This window comes from Calidris pugnax, unplaced genomic scaffold (genome assembly GCF_001431845.1).
Source record: "Calidris pugnax isolate Ruff unplaced genomic scaffold, ASM143184v1 scaffold41, whole genome shotgun sequence".
Lineage (NCBI taxonomy): Eukaryota > Metazoa > Chordata > Aves > Charadriiformes > Scolopacidae > Calidris > Calidris pugnax.
In genome coordinates this window covers 3,805,471-3,826,707 of record NW_015094509.1, presented here as the reverse complement: position 1 = coordinate 3,826,707, position 21,237 = coordinate 3,805,471, and the positions used below count along the sequence as shown (strand labels likewise).

Below are 21,237 nucleotides of genomic sequence, written 5' to 3'. Positions count from 1 at the left end.
GCTAAGGGCAGATACATGATAAAACTTCACATTACTATTATGTAGAACGCAAGCTCAAATCTAAAATGCTCCTGCCTGTTTCATTCTAAGATCCCACCCTTGAATTTCCAGGTGAAGCTTTCAGATGAGACCAGGCTTGGAAAGAAAAGTCGTGCTGAAGCGTCTCTGATTTCAGGACTGAGCTGTTACTGCACTTCAGCCAAGGCAGAAATCAGTCCTAACTCCTTTTATAGATCTGGAGCACGAATTCTGTATTATGTTTATGAGAACTAAGATTTATTGAGCAGAAATGCATGTGTGCATATCTATCTGTCAATCCCTTTAACAATCTGGAATGCTTCATTAAGATTAATTTATTTGGAAAAAAAAAAAAACACAAAAAGAAGGCAGGGGTTTCTACAGGTTTGTACAAACTGTATGAAAAAATTCACCTGGTAAATATGAGAAAGGTACTATCAATGCCCTCCTGAACACCTGAGGAAGAAGTCCAGACTTGTTAGAAGTTAGTTCTCACCTTTGACATACAAATCAATGAGAAAACAGTTCTGTTGCTCTGAAACTATTAGTTCTTTCACAGAACTCTACAAGTAAAATAGTCATAAGAAGGAGGCCATAGTCAAGCAATAAAGCATAAGGATTAAAAATTGAAATAACGCACAACTTTTAAAAAAAAAATAATTGGCTGCAGTATGAGAATTGAAAACATTAATAAACACTTCACAAATCGTCACACCAGTCCTACTGTTAGTAGATTTAGTAAATGACAGATGTAGTATTTTATTGTATACTTCTTTATAATTTTGTTAAACATTACACTTTTATATGGGCCTAAAGTCTACTTCTCTTCTCCTGCACTTCCATTTTCACTTCAGAAAAACAAAAAAGGAGGTGTAGAGGAAAAATTAAATTGCCAGTGCATAAACAAATAAACATTATCTTTTTAATGCAACGCATATTTAAATGAAAAGCTTGAATTCCAGACTGAGCACTCAGGTGGGGTTTTACAGAATCTAACTCTCACCAAGCACAACCCCAGTGGCTTTAGCAACCCTGGAAAAAAAACCTATGCAAGGTGATTGCATTCTGCTACTTCATCCTAAAAGTGCCACTGTCAAACATTTTTTCAAAGAGCGTTTTAATATTGCAAGACTCTAGATGCACTACATCTTACAGTTTAAAGCTGCACTCCTTTCCTTTGCATTGTTTTTGGATTGGCAAATAACATCCATGATGCGAATACTGAGAAGGCAAACACCAGCTTTTTGGCCTCAGTAAAACATGAGGTATTTTCACTAAGAAATACAATTCTGGTGTCCGATTGATTCAGTTTTATTTATTCTTCTGAATGCCTGTATATTTAAATATCCTAAGTATTTTATTTCATTTACAGCAAACGGAAACTCTGGTGGTTTTTTTCCAAGCAAAAGAGGGGTATTATGTGCATATTGCGATCATTGTTTCTAAGTATTAGTCAGGAATTTTGTTTGCTGGGCTTACTCCTAGTTGGCATAAGCTAGTTTTTTAAGACAGGCATCATATGCTCAGTCTTTACCTCTGGAAGTGAGTTACCAGATACATGTGTGTCAGACACTACAATTACTCTTTTCCTTACGTTCAAAATGTGCAAACATCAAAGAGTGAATGGGAAAAACTTCCTTTGTCTTGTTCATGGCCTACACAACGACAGTGGTAGATTATCGTCATTTTTCAAATAAAAACTAAATTGCAGTAAGTTGAGATGAAATCTCGCTTACTTACCTGTAAAGTGCTGAAAGTGGCCTCTTGTTGCCAGGTTTTGGTCTGTATGGTTTTGGTTCTCCTGCCATGTTGATATCTGAAAGCAAATATTTGATATTGATAAGCTAAAGGTCTGGAAGTTAGCGTGAGTTTACCAAGGCACTTTCAAATCACTGAAAATGAGTAATGGACAGTGAAAATGGACAACATACCTAAAATATCTGCCTAGTTCTTACCACTTAAATTGATGATATAAAATTTTCCTAAAAATTCTTACTGTAATGCATGAAGATTTTGGGCAAAAAATCAGTTATTGATAACTGACATCTTTTAAACACGAGTTTCCAGTCATGAAGCTGAAGCCAGTAATGTATTTCTGTTACAGAAGGAGTCTTGAATGGTAACTTAGATGTAGAGACAAACTATGATGGCAAGTCAAAATTTGGTGTGTAGGGCTATAATGGTTCTGAAGAGTTCCCATTTAGGATCTAGAGAAATGCACACTGATTTGTAACTTCCACTTCCGTATCCACTCAAAAAGAGAGTTTTCAAAAGCAAATGAGAGTGTCTATTTCCTACTTTGGTGTGTAGGGCTATAATGGTTCTGAAGAGTTCCCATTTAGGATCTAGAGAAATGCACACTGATTTGTAACTTCCACTTCCGTATCCACTCAAAAAGAGAGTTTTCAAAAGCAAATGAGAGTGTCTATTTCCTACCTCAAATAATGTTTTGGGTTTTTTTTTTTTTCTGTTCCAAGTATAAAAATGCACTGGCTTTAAAATATGGTTTTGCACATACTGTGTCTTATGAATGTATTTATAATTCTCAACAACACCAGAAATCCTGTGCACACTTTTAAAAAGCTCTCTTACACTATGCCTCTGTATTTATCCCTGAAATTTAAAAATATGTGAAGCTTATACAGACATCAGTCATGCTGGTTCTCAAATTACTCTCTCCTTTTGAATCATACTCAAAGACATACCAGGAAATTGATGTCCACCATTTTGATTGCTTGTAACAGTTACCCATGGAAAAAGAAGCACATGGAAAAAGACCCCCCCAGCTCCAACAGGATGTTGCAAAATTGATATGAGAACAAATCATGTGGATAAAGTAAAACTTCTGATTAGGAAGCAAATTCCCTGCCATCTGAGTGACACTACCTCTCCTCAGTTTCTCCCAGTTAGCTGTCACTCAGGAGAGCTAACCCTCTCCTTAGTTTCACTAATATACAAAAGAGTAACATTCAACAAATCACCAGTTATTTTAGTGTAAAATTGCTGGGACAGAACAACATATCCCATCTACTATGGAACCACTAAGGTCGAGACTTTCAAGGAAACACATGCTCTCAGTAAAGTCTGTTTAACCTGAAATTGAGTGTTCTGGAGGGAAAAGAGAAGTAGATGGCTGAGGTGTAGAATGAGGAAGCATCCCTGCCCAGCAAAGTGATTTTTATTTAAGAATATGCCCAGACAATTTTCTTTAAGCTAGTCTTGACCTCAAAAGCTGCAGTAAAAGCCTGAGATACCAGTAAAAGACGGTATTTTTCTTTGACACAAAGTGGAAAAAATAATCCATCTGACTTTTATTTAACAATCAGATACATTGAAAATGTGTGTCCCTCAGATCTTTCGACATATAAAATTTTTCCATTGGAAATTTTATGCTTCAAATATTTCAAAGAATTCTAAACCTTTTTTTGCCATTTAAGTTTGTTATTTTGAGCTAAAACAACATTTATTTAAAATCAGAAATGGTCCTGCAATGAAAACATTTTGTGTCAAACTATTTACTATAAAATATACTTTTTGGTAATTTTTTCTCCATATAAAACATTTTGAAATTAAATCTGATTGTAGTTCATTTTGTAGGAGCTGTATTACTCTTAAATCATAGTTGTCTATAAAATATTAAATTCCTTGCTTTACTTACTCGGAAGCTGGGTGAATATTTGAAACACTTTTCGTACCTCCTTGAAATGCTTTCCTGCCCTTAATTTCAAGCAAGTGCTTTATTAAACATAATAACTTCTTTCCCTGATCATTAAAAATTCAGCTATGATTCCCTTATTTAAAGAAATACAAATTCTACTAATATTGACCCAACAAATTAAACATCAAGCATTTCTGAAAGTCACTGAGGAATTTTGGTGGCTGTGCTCCACTTCCATTGGCTCCTAGAAATAACAGAATCAGAACCAAATTTTTATTCTGTGACCTTTATGATAATTAGACCTTTCCACACTATTTTAATATGCCAGCTTTAAGGTCATTGACTGTATTGACTTTCACCATCTCCTACTACAACTAGGTCAGATTTTAGGAAAAAAAAACATAGAATTATAATCTGTTCTTTGAAAATACCTGAGGCTGTGGGATTCATCTTCACATATTTTTCATATCTCATCTGCTTCCCTTTCAGAGCTACAGCCCAGGTCAGTATTCTTAGGCATATGAACATCAAAGGACTTTAAAAACTTTTTCTTTCGGGGACAGATCAAGACTATCTTGATGATAATTTCTGTAGACCTATATTTGCAGCTCTACAACAGCCACTTTTAACAAAGATCAGTAGTGTAGAAGACTAAGGGTTGTTTGTTATGTGTTCCCTTTATTTTAATCAAATACTGTCAGAAAGGTAACACTGTAAGAAAACACAGTTGTGAAGCTGTTCAGAATCAGTTAAGAGTTAAATCTCTAAATGTACTAGCTGAAAACAGTGAACTAAGTTATACAGACAGTAATAGCCAGAATTTCTCTTTAACACGGGAAATTGTTCACAGAAAAGCTGTGCACATGGGGCTTTTTTGCTAATATGAAAGTGATTGAATAGCTCTGTGACTCCCTAAGCACCTTGTCGTAAGTTAAGAATGGATGTAGGAAATGGCTTGAAAAGTTAGAGCAGATTTTCACCCCATTATTTTTCAGCACTATCTACTCCAACCTCAATTTTCTAACTAAGATTAGAAGTGAACTTGTCAACATTTCACAGGATAGATTATTTCTAGCCCAACTGGAAATCTTGTGAGATAACTTGTTCTCTTGCTTCATCCATCATTAGTTTCACAGCAGACATTTACATCTACTAGGTCATAAACTGTGTGTCAAATAAATTTGTTGGGTGCAGCTCAGAGATTTACCTGCGCTCATGATTCCACCCCAAGGAATGCAGAGAGGTATCACTCCTTATTCTGTAAGATTAGCTACTGCACTTGTACACGAATATGAACCAGACAACTTGGCAAAGGACACAGACATTCACATTATTTCTATGTGGGAATGGGGCAGCCCAGAGACTCTCGCAGTATTTTCTCTGATCATATACTATAAATGCTCAGTTCATCAACATTAACTTAAACTCAACACTGAAATTCAAAATATTAAGGAACCTCTATGAACAGTTAAGTGACTGTGCAGGCAACAGCACATCATAAAGCAGCAGCCTGCTCTTTATGTGCTTTCAGAATCAAATGAGATTACTTTATTAAAAGAAAATAATCTTTAGTTTTATCTATTCTCGTTAGCACAGCAGAGATTAGTTAAGGTATGAGATCCAGATTTCATTTAAGGTTGTATATCATGAGTAGAATATATCTGTTTTCAAACACAGTATTTTATTTCTAATTATACTGGAAAGTGCATAGAAATTAATGAGAAAAGGATGACTTAAAAACCCATGCAAACCATTTAGAGAGAGTAGTGATTGTATTCAGTGGCAACACAGCTATCTGAAAGAGCAACTCAACACAGCATGATCTACCTTTCTTATATCATGGTTTCCTACCACTACCTGACTGTGCTCGAGGCTCTATAGTAATGACCAAGGAGACTCTGGTGCATGAACACCCCATTTTTGGAAAGGCAGTATCAGCTAGCCTTGAAGCTTCTCTCACAGTTTCACTGCCAAAACAATCTGAGAATCTGTTCCTGAAGTTGCCTTTAAACAACCTTTGTAAGTGCAAGCAATGATACCTAAAGCATATTCACACCCTAGAAGTATTTCAGGGCTTCTCAGTGCACCCGCCCTTCAGACTCTTCAAAAAGTTTTATTGACAAAAAACCCACAACAAAACCAATCAACCATTTTGATTCACAAACACAGATGCCATAAACTGGAACCCACAACAGGCACTGGCTCCACCCATGAAAAATGGGACTTGGAAGCTTTCTGCTGCAAATCCAGGACTTTTGTCTCAGGCTAAATCTACACTATGAGATTAAATAATGCCTTTCCCAGGCACTAGTACTCAGTTATCTCTTGTATTAAATTGTTAGTGTGGTTCCTGGCATGACTTTTAGCTCCATTTAACAAGTGCTTTCTCATAAAATCTCTAGACATAGGGAGAGAACTGACAGGAGCTAGGGATCACTGCGAATTAGCATTTTAGTTGTGGTCGTTCTGCTTTGCAGGGTAAGACCCAGTGAAAGAGAAGGGTTCCAAGTTCCTATAATTAAGTATTACTGATGTGTGGGCTCCATGTCAGAAAGGCTGGGAACCAAGACTTGGAGCTAAGCAAACTCTAAGGGTCTCTGTAGCTCAACAGCTAATTTTCGAAGACATTTTTAATCAGATGATCTTCCACCCATTCTTGTAAATGGTTGCAGAAACTGAGACGTTCCTTGAAAAACCTCACAATTGCTCGACTCCAAATTTTGGATGAAAAAGGGTGTTATTGTGTACTTCCAGACCAGCTCTGCTTTAGACTAACCTTTAATGGAAGAAATGGTAATTAAAATTAATCTACAGAGAAAAAATTTGCACACTGAATGCATAATTTAAATCCAGACAGAGGGTATAGGAAAATCAGGATGCATTTTCTTCTTTTTTAGATGGTCCAAAGTATATAGGACAGAAGAGGAAGACCAAGAGGTAGATGCAATTTAGTGAAAGCCTCTAGTCATGTGATTTAGAGCATAAATGCATACCAGCAAAGCTAATATTCATCCATCTTTCTTTTATACTCTTTCTACTACCAGTCCTATAAATCTCCCTACTGTGTACTAAAGGAATTTTAATGAAGTCATATGACATTTTTTATATCGTAAAATTCCTTTTTTCTTTTGTATGTTACATTAATTACATGTCATCTCCTCCCTTTTCCTTTTCTCTAACAGTGAAATTTGAAAAACAATTGGAGAGGAAAGGCCAGTTCTCACTTCTGCTCAATTCTGTGCCCAAATTCAGCAGCTGTACAGAAGAAACTTCCCAGAAAATTGAACACAAACTCAAATTAACTTTCAAGGCTAATAAAAAATTAAATGAAGGTCTGGGTCACACATATTCCTTTTCCATACTGCTATGAAAAATAATTTGCTTGTGGGCTGCTCAGCTGCATTTGGATTTTCTCTCTGCATTGAAGTAATTGGAAGCCTTTTTTTGTACAAAGGTGACAGCTATTGTTAATGCTTCATACAGAAAGAGCTGCTTGTTGAATAGTATATGAAATTGCTTTGTTCAACCAGCTCTTCTTTCATTAAATGCTTCTAAACTGAAATGAGGCTATAGGATTATATAAGCTATCATTCTTAACACCATTCAGTAACAGAAGTGTCAGGTGTTGTCTTGCTGGAAAGTCTCTTTCTGTTCCTCGGGGAACTGGGTTGGTGTGAGGATAGGTGACAGCTAAAAGGGGAAATCCTGTCCTGTCTACACAGAATCACAGAATCGTAGTGGTTGGAAGGGACCTCAGAGATCATCGAGTCCAACCACAAAAAAACAACAACAAACAAACAAACAAACAAAAAAACACAAAAAAACCCAACACAACACCCACCACCTAAACACACAACAACAACAACCAAACCAAAAACCATCACCCACCCACCCAACATCCCACCACAAACCAATAACCTTGGGCACTAGAACATGCCCTGAAGAGCCACGTCTACACGTTTCTTAAATACCTCCAGGGATGGTGACTCCACCACCTCCCTGGGCAGCCCATTCCAATGGCTGAGAACCCTTTCAGTAAAGAAATGGTTCCTAATATCCAACCTGAACTTCCCCTGGTGCAACTTGAAGCCATTACCCCTTGTCCTATCGTCTGTAACTTGGAAGAAGAGACCAACCCCCACCTCTCTACACCCTCCTTTCAGGTACTTGTACAGAGCGATAAGGTCTCCCCTCAGTCTCCTCTTCCCCAGACTGAACAACCCCAGCTCCCTCAGCCTCTCCTCACAAGACTTGTGCTCCAGACCCCTCACCAGCTTCGTTGCCCTTCTCTGGACCCGCTCCAGCACCTCAATGTCCCTCTTGTGGTAGGGGGCCCAAAACTGGACACAGTACTTGAGGTGGGGTCTCACCAGTGCCCATCACAAACCATTTCTTCAGGGTCCTGGAGACAGCAGTCTCTCCCTGCATCCATCTCCGAATGGATGCCAATGTGCAAAGCATTGGCCTGCCTTGGGTTTTGTCTGCTTGCTGCCATCCCTGCACCTCCTGCCCCAAGTAATGGCACAGTCACTGGGCAAACCTTTCTGGCCCATTTGGGTGTGTGACCAACAGTGGTCCTTCCCCTGCCCATCCTGCCTGGGGAAGGGGAAAATCCTACTTTCGAGGCCTCTTGAAAACTGCCCATGGATTTTGCTGAGATTGCAGAGGCTGTGGCTGAGACCTCCCGAACTGCTTCTCTGCTAATGCATGAATCCCTGGAGATGACACTAGGGCAAGGCTGGAGTACTGGGCTGCAGGGGAATGGGGACTATGGAGGAAAGGGTACATCTTGTGAAGTGCTTCCTATGGAAAAGAAGCCCTGTTGGTGGCAATCCTCCCCACTCATCCCCCTCGGTAACGGACTCGTGGGTTCCTCTGTAGGAAAACCCATGCTGCAGTTTTGCAGATGCAAAAGATTCATACTCAGCTACACACAGCCACTTGTGTGCAGGCCATCTGTAACAGCTGCGGGAGTCTGGGTGTGCAAAATCTGTGGAAATCCCTAGTTAAGTTTGGGCAATGGCAGCTCACTGTCATCTGAGCGCTTCACCCCACCACAGCCAAACTATAAATGCAGGCAAGTGTAGTCTTCCGGTAAGAAAATGCTTTTAATTTGATCAATTTTTCAATTGGTTTGCTTCCCACCCAGAGAAAAAGGTTTCTACCTCACAAGTACTTTTAAATTCTGAACACACAGAAGATTAACAGTGCCACGAGGATATAGGAAACTGGCCTGGCTTCAGGAAGTATATCAGGTACTGTCTGCTGCCTTCAGAAAAAGAAAACAACTGTTTTACTGTAAGTTTAGCCAGCCCCCAAAAAAGTTCAAGCAGTGACTCTCATATGATCTCAATTCTGCCTTGTGCTGTACTTTCTCATTGCTGCTATTAATGGGAAACAGAACTGGTCCTTCAGTTACAGATTTTTTCAGACAATGTGGTGTGCAAGGAGCACCTTTCTTTCTTTGCCTTCTCTTGATCACAATAAAGATGCTGTTTACAAAAAGAAAATAGAGCACCTGTCTTCTTTCAGATCAAGCACAGTCGTTACAGGGCAGCAGCCAACAAACTCTCTGCTTTTCTTTGGTAATAAAAGATAGTTATTACCATGAGACTCAGGCACAGCTTAATGATGACTAGTTGTCTGAGTTTCTCAGCATTGTGATTGCCTCAAGCAACAACATTAAATAGTGTAGTGGGGATACAGTATGAAAAACCTCATCTACCTCTTTTAGTTTTCAATATGATTTATTCTAGGGAACATGCCCTGAACCTCAGTAATTTTGAACTCTTCCTCAAAATACATTTATTTCCCTCTCTTCTGATACTCAGCTACTTTCTCTGCCCCACAGCCTTTTATCCAACCCTCCTACTAATGTTAGCTTCATGCTTCAAGCAATAGTTCTTCATGACAATTGAAATCTGTAGCTTGCAGAAGGGTTCACTGTCCCCATTGCCCCAGTCCTTTTGTCTTTCTCACTATTCTTCCTGCAGATGGTCAACTTTATTAATGCAAACACGAACAAAAAATATTTCCTCTAAAATAACCATCACAATAACAGTATTTTGCCAAAAATTACCAACATTCTTTTGTCTGCATTTGTTAACCATATTTCTTGGACATTCCAACAAAATTTGTTTACATTTGAAGTGTATTTCCTCATAATTTTGAAAAGTGAATGTTCCCGAGGCTTTCTGGGTCGCACAAGCAAAATGACTTCCACAGAAATGCTTTCCAACATATAGTTCATTCTGCACTTGCTGCAGCCCTGGGGTCTGTCCTGGTTTGGGCAGGAGGGTCCAGAAGCCCCAGGGGCATGAGGCAGAGGAAGCAAGGAATGATGTGGGGCAGAGGATGTGGATGGGCACCTTCAAGGGCAAAGTGTGTCTCTCTGAAAGGTTGGCTACTGTACTTGTTTCTGCTCCTGGGGTTTGTTGGCATAACAGTCATTACTGAGGGGTAGGTACATTTTTGATACCCTGAACTTTTCTGTCAAAACCTCCAAAGGTAGCTCTGACCTTGAGGTTATTCCCACAGGCTAGAGACTTTTATCCAGGCTCACAACGGATCAAAGAGGAATCATGCTGTGGATTTCACTGAGTCTTGAAAAACGATGACCACAGATCACACGAGGATGGCAGGAGAGACAAGAATGGACCTCTGCAACCCCACGTGTACTTCTACCATTTTCTACCACTATTCCTCTCCAAAGCACGCCAAATTTTATCCTCATTCTTTGTCCTGAAATCCTTCCTCTGTTCTTCCTGATCTTTTTGCAGTAATCTAAGCTTTCATCTTGGCCCGCCTCACTTCAACAAGACCCCTGCCCCAAACAACTACTCTCAACTACTTCCAGCTGTTCAATTCTCCTTTCTATATACCCTCTTTCTGCCCATGATCTTCATGTTCCAGGTTTATCTGGATTAGGAGATCTATAGAGGATGTTCTTTCCAAGCTCCAAATACACTCTGGAATTTCATAGCACAAGTCTTACAGCATTTCTCTGGAGATACAGTAACTTTCTCAGTGCCAACTTTATGAAACTTTGTGTCCCAAATTATAGACTCATAGAATTATAGAATGGTTTGGACTGGAAAGGACCTTTAAACATTAAGTAGTCCAACCCTTCTGCCATGAGCAGGGGCATCTTTCACTAGATCAGGTTGCTTAAAGTCCCATTCAACCTCACTGTGAACACTTCCAATAATGAGCCCTTCACAGCTTCTCTGGGCAGCCTGGTCCATTGTCTCACCACCATCATTGTAAATCTTTTTTTCCTCATATCCAGTATATCACATTAGGGTTCTGAAAAGTTTTGTCTTTGCAGCACAACCATTGTAAAGCATATGATGGACAGCCACAGAATTAGCTCATATGTTTTCATGTAAAAACATTAAATATTCCCTTAATGCTACCAGAGTTTTAGTATTATAAAACAATATAGCAGTAATATCAAGGAAAATGCCCTGTGACACTCAGTAGCCTAAAGTCTACCATTTTTATTAACAGGTCAGGGTTGTGTTTAATAGAAGGACAGCGGTAGTGGAGACAATTGCACTGAAATTTGGCACATGGGAGGAAACTTTATTGTAGAGGTGATTTACAAACAAACTATATGCCAAGTCCTGTATTTTGGTATTAGCAATGCTTAGGTTCTGGCCACGTACTAACTCTCTTTCATTGACAGAGCACGAAGTTCCACAGTGGGTTCAATTTGACAACCAGACTACAATGGTATAGAAGCCTATTGCAAAAGCAGGACGTATAATAATTGGAAATACTGAAAAGCTTCAAAATGAGAGCTACGCAGTGTTATTTTATTCAGGTCTCTGAAATTTCTGCAAGGAAAATATAAAAACAGCTGATAGGAATAGAGAAAATGCAATATATTATCAGACTGATGGTTCATATACTGTAGTTTTCTGCCTCCAGCTGCCCCAGCTGCTTTGGAAAGAAACAAAAGAACCTCAAACTAGTTAGAAACAAGATTATTTTCCCTCCATTGTCTTATCATCTCAACATGATTTTCCTCCTAAAATGCTAAGTAGTTTAGGAATACTTTAAGTCCTAAAGCATGATGTTTTATCTTTCCTCCTATAATGATTTATTTAGTACCTAAGTGGAACTAACTGGAACTGGAAATCACGACAACTTCAAATAGCTTTGCTAACTACATAAATGTCCAATCACTCTGTTATTCTTACCAATATATCACATTGGTGTGGTTTTTTAACAATAAGCTGAGTTTCTCAATGAGAAGCAAGCTCGGCTTTGGCCTTGTAATCCCCCCACCCTTCATCCCCTCAAAGCCTGTTTCAACCCCTGTTCATTTTACCCATCAGTAATAACCAAAATCATAGAAGGCATGTCAGAAACACTTTCTCTAAACAAAAAACATTGTCTTTTTCTCTGCAATTTATTGGACTTTTGCTGTTTACTTCTGTAGATTTACATTTGGTCTTGGATGAGGATATACTTTTTATGCTGCTTCAGAGGTTCTCTTGCAAGTGCTTTAAGGTGTACTATATATTATTAATGACACTAATTTGCATATATCATGAATCAATAAAAGGAAAGGTTGTAAAAAGTTACTAAAAATCATGTTAGGAAATAAAGTAACATTAAATTGAGTCTGAATATCAAAGGTACTACGAAAAATACCGTATGACTTTCTACATTTGCTTTGCCATGCAAACATTAGATTTCTGTTACCCACTAAGGAAATATGTCATTTTGGCTCAGACACATTAGGAACCAAGAACTCATTCACTCTGAGATAATTCTTCTCCTCAGAAATCTGAGACTATAAGATTTCCAATTTATTTTTTCAGAATGCGATTGTTTTGGACAAACCACAGATAAACATATGGCACAAATATTTGTGAAAAGGCTTCAGAAACAAATCTCTACTGCAGTTGGCGTAAGAAATGTGTAGAGCTAGACAAGACAATAAATGCCCATTGGACATTCTCTTTCTTGAAGGCTTTTTGGGCTTATGTCAGATTCCTATAAGGATCCAGAATCCTTATTTTGTGTTGAGTCTCATTGGAAGCAATAATGTTTCTTCTGCAAATTGGCCATTAAGTTAAAACAGACCCAGCTCCCTCCATGATTAAAATTTTCACCCAGGTTCACCCAAGGTTCCTGCATTTTCCTTTTCCTTCATATATTTGTGCATATATCATTGTGTGTGAAAATATTCACAATAGAAGACCTTATTTTCAACTGGAACTACTTTTGTTAAGTTTTGCAATTCATCTTTACCACACAGTTTCTGAAAATAGAAGGTTGCAAAAGAACACTGAGGGATATTGAATTCTTGAATCTGAAGTTAAATTATTGCTGCTGAAGTGGACGCTGGAGTCAATTGCTTTAATATAACAAAAAAAAACATTCCTGAGTCTCAGAAATGTCATATCTGAAATTGCTATCTATCGTTACTGCTGAGGGAAGACTGGTGTTGTAGACCTATCTTAAACCTCAGGATCTGCAGCTTTTAGAACTGTTAGGTTCTTTCTTTCTTTCTATTTTTTTTTTGCCATTTTATTTTTTTTTTCCCTAGTGCAATGAGGAATTCCAGTGGCTGATCAAATGAAACAGCTCTCTAAGCTCACCTGGAAACATTAATCTTTTGGACGTATTGCATAAACCACTAATCTTATGCCTGTCATTTAAAATGAGGAAGTGCAAAGAAAGATGCAGGCAGATTTTTTAAAGCCTTAGCATTGTTATTTTAATTAGTTTTGGGTCCAAAAGAAGATTTCTAAATCTTGCATTGCAACCAAAAAAAAAAATGGCCAGAGAAAACCATTGGGCTGAATGATCCTTCTGAACAGAAATGAATGTGATTCAACACAACATTTCTTCAGCACGCTGCCTCCTAATCTTTTGCTTCCTAATGTTCAGCTCCTTATCAGACACTACTGTTAATGCCATACTCTTTGCTCGAAAGGAGAGCCAGTTTGAAACTAAACTCTAAAAATATTTATGTTGCCTTGATATACATTGGTCCAAGAGCCTAGAGCTAGCTGTGCATACCTTTACTCTGCTGTAGCCCCAACCTTACAATAATTTCCCATAATGCTGATACTTATCAGTCTTATAAGCATTTATAATTTCATACTTTAAAGTATTTGTACCTATGTTCCAAGCAATTAGGCCAGAGTGGAAAAACAGTGCTCATGTAAGAAAGGAGAAAACTTTGGATGAGAGTTTCAGAAGTTCTCAGTGTTAGCGTAACCTTCCACTGAAGTCTGTGGTAAAATCATATTTAGGTCAGCATTGTTACTTTTTGCTCGTCAATCATACATTGTGTAATAATCAGAGGAATTGCCTTTTAACTTACTGAAGTGGAATCTAGTAAATTCCAATAAGAAGGAAGAACATTGTGGCCTTTACATTTGCCACTTGCTTATGGTCACTGTCAACCTGAGCTTCTTTATTTTAGGGAAAAGTCAAAAATACATACAGCAGCAAAGACTCCCAGGGAATCAGGATGTCACGGCCTGTAATGGAAGTGTTCCAAAAGTGACAATGGGAAATTCCAGCTGATTGTGTGATGTTTGCAGCTGTGTTTATGGAAAAAGTGTTATTCAGAGAATGGCTGAGTGCTGGAGTGTAGGGCATTACTTTATCTGTACTATTCAGTCAATATGCTGCACATATGCTACCCACCACGCCCAGCCCATTTTCTTTTTATATGGTGATCCACAAAGAAATGAAAATAACATCGGGAAACTATAAATTGTAGTAAATTGTAATAAATGAAGTAAATATTTCATTTAATGCCATTCACTGGGATACTGAGTCACCACCATAAAGACAATTAACCCTTTTTGTGTGCACACTGTGTTCTTTCTTCTGGTGGTGTCCCCCAGAGGTCTTTTTTTCACACTTCAAAGGGTTTTAAAGGCTGAGATTAATAGAAAAAAAATTGCAAACATAAGTGCTTCTCAGCTTCTGCTCATATTAAGTGGATGGAGGCCAAGCTCAAGCATCAGTTACCCATCAGAAACCCAGTGCTCACTTCAGGATACTCCCAAGTTCTGATGCTGGAGAGATGCATCAGTATTTGGAGTGGATACATGTTTTCTTTCAGCACAGCTATTCATTTAGGTTTGTCTGGAAACAGGGGCTGCTCTAACAGTTCTATTCACGGCAAGTAACCCAGAATGGTCGACCTTTTTTTTTACTTACATTCAAATAATTCTCTTCTAAAGGAGAACAGTGCTCAAACCTATTGCACTTATTAGATCACAGCTCCCCAAATCCTCAGATATTGAAAGTCCATAAATCCCTCTCTCTAAGATGAGTAAAATAAAAATGCCCACAAGTTATTACATAGAATGATTAATGTCTGGCTGTACTCTTTAAATTAAAAATTTATTTTTTTTTCTCTGATACATGTTGCAGTTTTGGGAAGGTGGGTAATACAGTTGAGTATGAAAGACTGTCCCCAAAGGAAAACAAAATCCACTTGGAGATAACAGTGGCTCAGTTTGGGGTTGAACACGTTGTTCAGGACACACTACCCCTGCTGACACACGCTGACAAGGGCAGTCATCGTGGATGGTGCACGGCACATTTGGTTTTTTTTCTGCTAGAATGCCAGCCAAAACTGCAATGGCATTGCTGCCATGGCAGAACAAGCAGCAAGGGCAGGCACAGTAGGGATTAGTCCTGTCATTGACAGAGACTTCAGCTGTCAGAGGGGAACACAACCTGTCGTATAGTAGATGGGGAGCAGGAGGGCAAGTGAATTAAACCCAGTCCATTAAGAATATAAATATTCCACTCAGGTCTCATAATGTTCATAAACTGGGTACGTCCTGTTTTAGTTCTGCCTTTCTCTTTACTCCTGATGGCTTCGCAGGGAGCTCACACAGGAGTCTGTGGGTTGCCTGTGAAAAAATGTTCTGGTTTGTGTGACAGTGTATTACAGCAGTGCAGATGCAGAAATTATCTAGCATGGCACGGACATCCCCTAAGAGTCTAAGGACCAAACTGAGGTCTTGATTTTCACAGATTATGATGATTTTATGGTGCATGCGTGTAATCCGGCATTTGCAAATACCTAAATGTATTTTTCATGCATTATCAAGTGAACTAGCCCATGGAGAGTTTGCATAGGAAAAGCTTCCCCCATACACAGATTGCCAGGTTCCAAGTTTTTCATATCTAGGAAAGGTTCTAACTATCACCTCTTTAGCTGAATTCAATTTTATTTAATTCTTCTTAAATTGAGAGGAAAAATTAAAAAAAAGTAATCAGTGTTAAAAAACCATAAACGCTAGAGAACCTGCAATGTTAGATGTCTAAATATACTTAATGTACCAATATATCTTAGAAATTAATATATTAAATCTGTATTTAGAAAAATTTTGCAGTTTTACAGATTGCAATATCTGCACAATAGTATGAGACTTTTCACTAGTCTTTGCTTTCACTGGTTCTACTAAAAGTTAAATATGAATATCTATTCTGATACAGAATGATACTGGGAGAGAAACGAATCACAGTTCTTTTGTTCATATAGACTCTTCTATAGTTCAGTCACTGGCATTCCAGCAATGAAAGGAATATCTCCAAAGGTCAAACACAAATTACATTCATGTGTCCCAGAAAATACACCCTGGCACTTAGGGTGCTTAGTCTAAGTTAAGTATAAAGTGTTGGGTTTTTTATAAAATAATAACATATTTTATTCTTCTGTTTACCCAGTATATTTATGTTTATTTACTCAATAAAATATTTCAATGGTTGCTATTTTATCCAGCAATAGGAATTGTACAAGAAACTTGCAGTGTTAAATCCCTATATGGTGAACGGAGGTAGGAAGTTATAGATCCAGAAGTCTGTCAAACAGGAATTGGGGAAGACAGCACTTCTAACCATAGCCATAAGACTGCATTTATCAATTTATCAATTTAAAAGGTATCAATTTATGTGCCAGTATTAAAAAAAAAAACAAACACCACCAAACAATGAAACAAAACAGAACCATAGAACCAGCTGTATTTTGAAGAGAGTTCAGTTTTTATTTACTTTCAAAATTTAGCTGTTTCTCCTCTTCTTTCCTTGCACACATACCTGAAAAAGCCAGCACCCTTCATTTCCTTTTTTATTCCTGGGAACAGGACTTGTTGTGTGCCAATCACTTCTGAAAAATCATCTTTTCTCTTAGCGAGCTACATAAAAGCTGAACTTTCTTACAGGCAACCCATATTGGGAAGACTGAACAGGTTTGACAGGCTGCCCTGGAAATAGCTGTGACTGAGGCTGTCATAAGCAAGGTTGTATTAGGCTGTGAGCTTTCATGTTTATTGTGCCACCTCGAAATAAATGGTGCCTTCTTGGTAGGGACTTCACCTTTCATGCCCCACATCCATTTTTGGCATACAAACACTTGAGCCACATGGATCTCCAGCAACTCCACCCAGGAGCAGCCACCCGTCCCCCCAGGCTCACCCACACTGCCATGCAATCTCCTGCACCCAGCAGTATTGCACCATGTCTATCTTTTCCTTCTCTGTCTCCTTTGTGGGTCCCTATGAAATTGGAAAAATAATTGGCAAAATTTTAAATATTACAAATAAAATTTATTACCGTGCCCATAACTATATTTAGTGATATTTAGGCATTTATTCTTGTTTCAATATTGTTGTTTAAAGAAACAGCAACAAGAAAGGACGAGTGTGTGTAGGGTTGTAAAGCTGACTGAATTAAGAATATTGTCACTTTAACAACCAAGAAAGAGGAAAAACACCCACCATATTGGTAAAAAGATCTAGAAGCTGTGATGGTCGTGGAAAGAGACAGAGGCAGTTCAAGTGCAAACTCTACTGCATGCACAAGATAATGCATATGACTATGCTAAACCACATGGAAAATAAGGAGGTGATTAGTGGCAGCGAACACGGCTTCATTAAGGGAAAATTGTGCCTGAAAAATTTGGTGGCCTTCTATGATGATGTAAGAGCGTTGTTGGATAAGAGAAGAGCAACTGAGATCATCTACCTGGACTGCAAGACATTTCATGCTGTTCCACATGACATCCGTGTCTCTAAATTGGAGAGACATGGATTTGACAAATGGATCACTAAGTGGATAAGGAATTGTCTGGATGGTTAACGTCAAAGAGTTGCAGTCAATGTCCAAGTGGATCAATGTCCAAGTGAAAACCAGTGATGAGTGGTGTTCCTCGGGGGTTGGCATTGGGACCAGTACTATTTAACATTTTTGTTGGTGACATGGACAGTGGGATTGAGTGCACCCTCGGGAAGTTTGCTGATGATATCAAGCTGTGTGGAGGGGCTGATGTACTGGAGGGAAGGGATGCCATCCAGAGGGACTTGGACAGACTTGAGAAGAGGGACTGTTTGAACATCACGAAGTTCAACAAGGCCAAGTGCAAGGTCCTGCATATGGGTCAGGGAAATCGCAAGCACAAATACAGGCTGAGTGGAGAATGGATTGAGAATGGACCTGAGGAGAAGGACTTGGGTTTTTTCGTGGATGAGAAACTCAACATGAAGAGCAATGTTCGCTGGCAGCCCAGAAGGCCAACTGCATCCTGGGCTGCATGAAAAGAAGCATGGCAAACAGGTCGAGGGAGGTGATTCTGCCCCAGGTTGCCCAGAGAAGCTGTGGATACCCCATCCCTAGAAGCGTCCCAAGTGCAAGGTCCTGCATATGGGTCAGGGAAATCGCAAGCACAAATACAGGCTGAGTGGAGAATGGATTGAGAATGGACCTGAGGAGAAGGACTTGGGTTTTTTCGTGGATGAGAAACTCAACATGAAGAGCAATGTTCGCTGGCAGCCCAGAAGGCCAACTGCATCCTGGGCTGCATGAAAAGAAGCATGGCAAACAGGTCGAGGGAGGTGATTCTGCCCCAGGTTGCCCAGAGAAGCTGTGGATACCCCATCCCTAGAAGCGTCCAAGGCCACGTTGGATGGGGCTTTGAGCAACCTGGTCTGATGGGGGGTGTCCCTGCCCAGGGCAGGGGGGTTGGAACTAGGCAATCTTTTAGATGCCTTCCAACTCTAACCATTCTATGATTCTATGCTTCTCTGACAAAAATTATCCTATAAACCATGCTCAAAAGCCCACATTTAACTAGTCTTATATGATCTAAAGTATCATCCTTCTTGATAAAAATAGCCTTTCTGTGCTTTTCATATATGTGGTCTTATATCAAACACTTCAATAAACCAATTTGTGAGTACTATGTTAAATCACAAAGTAAGACTAATTATACATATACATGACAATAATTACCTCTCTTTACCACCTCAGCAGTGGAGGAAAGGTGGTCTATCAGGAAGAAAGGAAAATACAGTGAGTTATCATATATGCTCTAGAAACTCCATAACAGCAAACAGGAAGGAACAGTAAACAATGACAGGGGATGAGGAATAGCACAAGAACAAAAAAAAAAAAAAAGGAATAAAATATAAATATTTTTACTATTGAGCTATTCCTAGCTGCTCAGGTATAGGGACTATGAACAGCCAATACAACCTCATACTGTGATAAACTGCCATTTCCTTCCAATCCCCTACGAAAAATCCTCAACAACATCGATACAGAAAACATGCCTTAATTTTTCAAAAAGCGTTAAAGTGTGGATTTTGCAGCTCTGAGCTTAGTGATCAGTAATACTTGACCAGTGTCACTTTTTTTTCCTAAGTGTTGCCTTTTCACACTTTGACACTGCACCCGGTCCTGTCAGTCCCACTTACATCACATTCAGGCTGAGCTCTGGGCACGTTCCTCCTGACTGCACGGATACCCCTTGTGCTGTGACTTAGCACAGTCACTAGCTGATCTCCATTTAGTATCCTTCCAGATAAAGGCACTGACATGCCAAAACCAAACATGACTTATGTTCTCATAAGAGAAATGTCACAGATTATATATTGCCCTGTCATTTTCTGACAGTAAATGAATAATTACTTACTGCAATCTTGAACACGTTACTACTGAAGACAGCAAGATTTCAAACTAACTGCATAAATACATCCAATAATTGCATATTTTCCTTTGTACATAACAATTACAACATTTAAACTGCTATCTGGACCTGGTTTATATTATTTTTATTTCCAATTTTGCTGCAAAGATCTTTATATGTTAATTAATTTTCTCGTGTTTGGTACCTGCTTTTATGCTTATTTCCCTAGCTGTGAATGTAGCAGATTTACATCCATCTCTGATTCCTATTCAAAATAAAGAAAAATTAGGTTAAGATGATGTAGGCAAATCATGTCTCGTCTCTCTAAAAGTACCTTCATCAGAGTGAATGCTTACCTTCGCCTACACCAATAAGACCACCAACAATGTATGTAAATTTGGCATAAATAAGTGTTCAGACTGTTTTGGCAGGAAACTATTAGTTCTAAAAGATTTAACATACAAGATCACAGAACCTAAAATACGAGGTTTTGAGTGGGGAAACAAGGGAAGGCCTGAGCTACTCAGTCTTCAGAGGGATATTTAATGAAAGAAGGGAAAACTGATCTATAGAGGACAGGGAATACTCAGATACTCTTCAGCTATCTTCAATCAACTGTAACATGGCAGTAATGTGACTGAGAGGATGATAAGTCTTTTGTCTCTTTACCATATGAAGCGGTGCTGAGTAAAAAGGAAATTGGAAGGAGAAAAATTAAGCAAGAAAGAGGGGATAATGTGCAAACTCATACATTGTGGCCTTGACAACCCGCCTGTAAAAGAGGGAGAGAGGATGTGATCCTACTTGATAAAGAGATTATTGGCTTTGGATTAGTTATGGGATCAACTGACCTTAGCAGTATCAATTTAAAAGAGATATCTTGTTTTAACTTGAGCACTTGTTTTATCTTAACCTGGTTTTTAATTTCTACATCCCTGAATTCCTGCCCATAGCTATGGAATTAGGTAATTGTGTGCTTATTGCCAGAAAACGTACCTCTCAGGAGAGAAAGAGCCAACAGACTTGGACTGTCATATTGTCCCTATAAAAGGCTTTGACTAATAAGTTGTATTCTGTACTATTTATTGCTTGCGAACTAAAGAGTGCTCCACATTAACAGGAGTGATTAATGGCAGAGTGTAAATATCATGTTTGAAGGATCTGAACTGTCATTTATTGCTATAGCTTTAAAACACAAAATGGCTAGATACTCAGGTTAATTCAAAACTAGCCGTAGCAATTGCAGAAACTGTAATGGGGGCAGAAATTAGCCTTTTAACCATTTTATTACACAAAGGTCTTTCTGTTGCTACTACTAATTGAGTTGTTTTGAGTTTACAAAAAAAATGAATTTACAAAAGTCAAACACTGAAAGAAATTTGTTATGAATAACGTAAGCTTGTTATGTTTACATATTAAAATATACCATGTTTTAAAAACTCAGAAGAGTCACTTAGAGTATTAGCAATCTGGTACCTTTCTTCACTACTGCCATTTGCGAAAAGTATCATAAAAACAAGTATCTGTAATTTTTTTCTTGAACTTGTTCTAATACATTTTTAGGACAAGAAAAACAAATTAAAGAAGTAGTAAGAATTCATCATAG

The 21,237-nt window shown here is 38.5% G+C and overlaps 1 protein-coding gene across 5 annotated transcripts in view; it reads right to left on the bottom strand.

Moving 5' to 3' along the window:
- Nucleotides 1-21,237, bottom strand: part of RALYL (RALY RNA binding protein-like) — a 429,417-nt gene that overhangs the window by 77,731 nt on the left and 330,449 nt on the right. For all 5 annotated transcript variants that reach the window (XM_014965562.1, XM_014965563.1, XM_014965564.1 and 2 more), the window contains one exon: nucleotides 1,759-1,834. In XM_014965562.1, coding sequence (XP_014821048.1) covers nucleotides 1,759-1,834 — 76 coding nt within the window. The remainder of the gene's footprint in view (nucleotides 1-1,758; nucleotides 1,835-21,237) is intronic.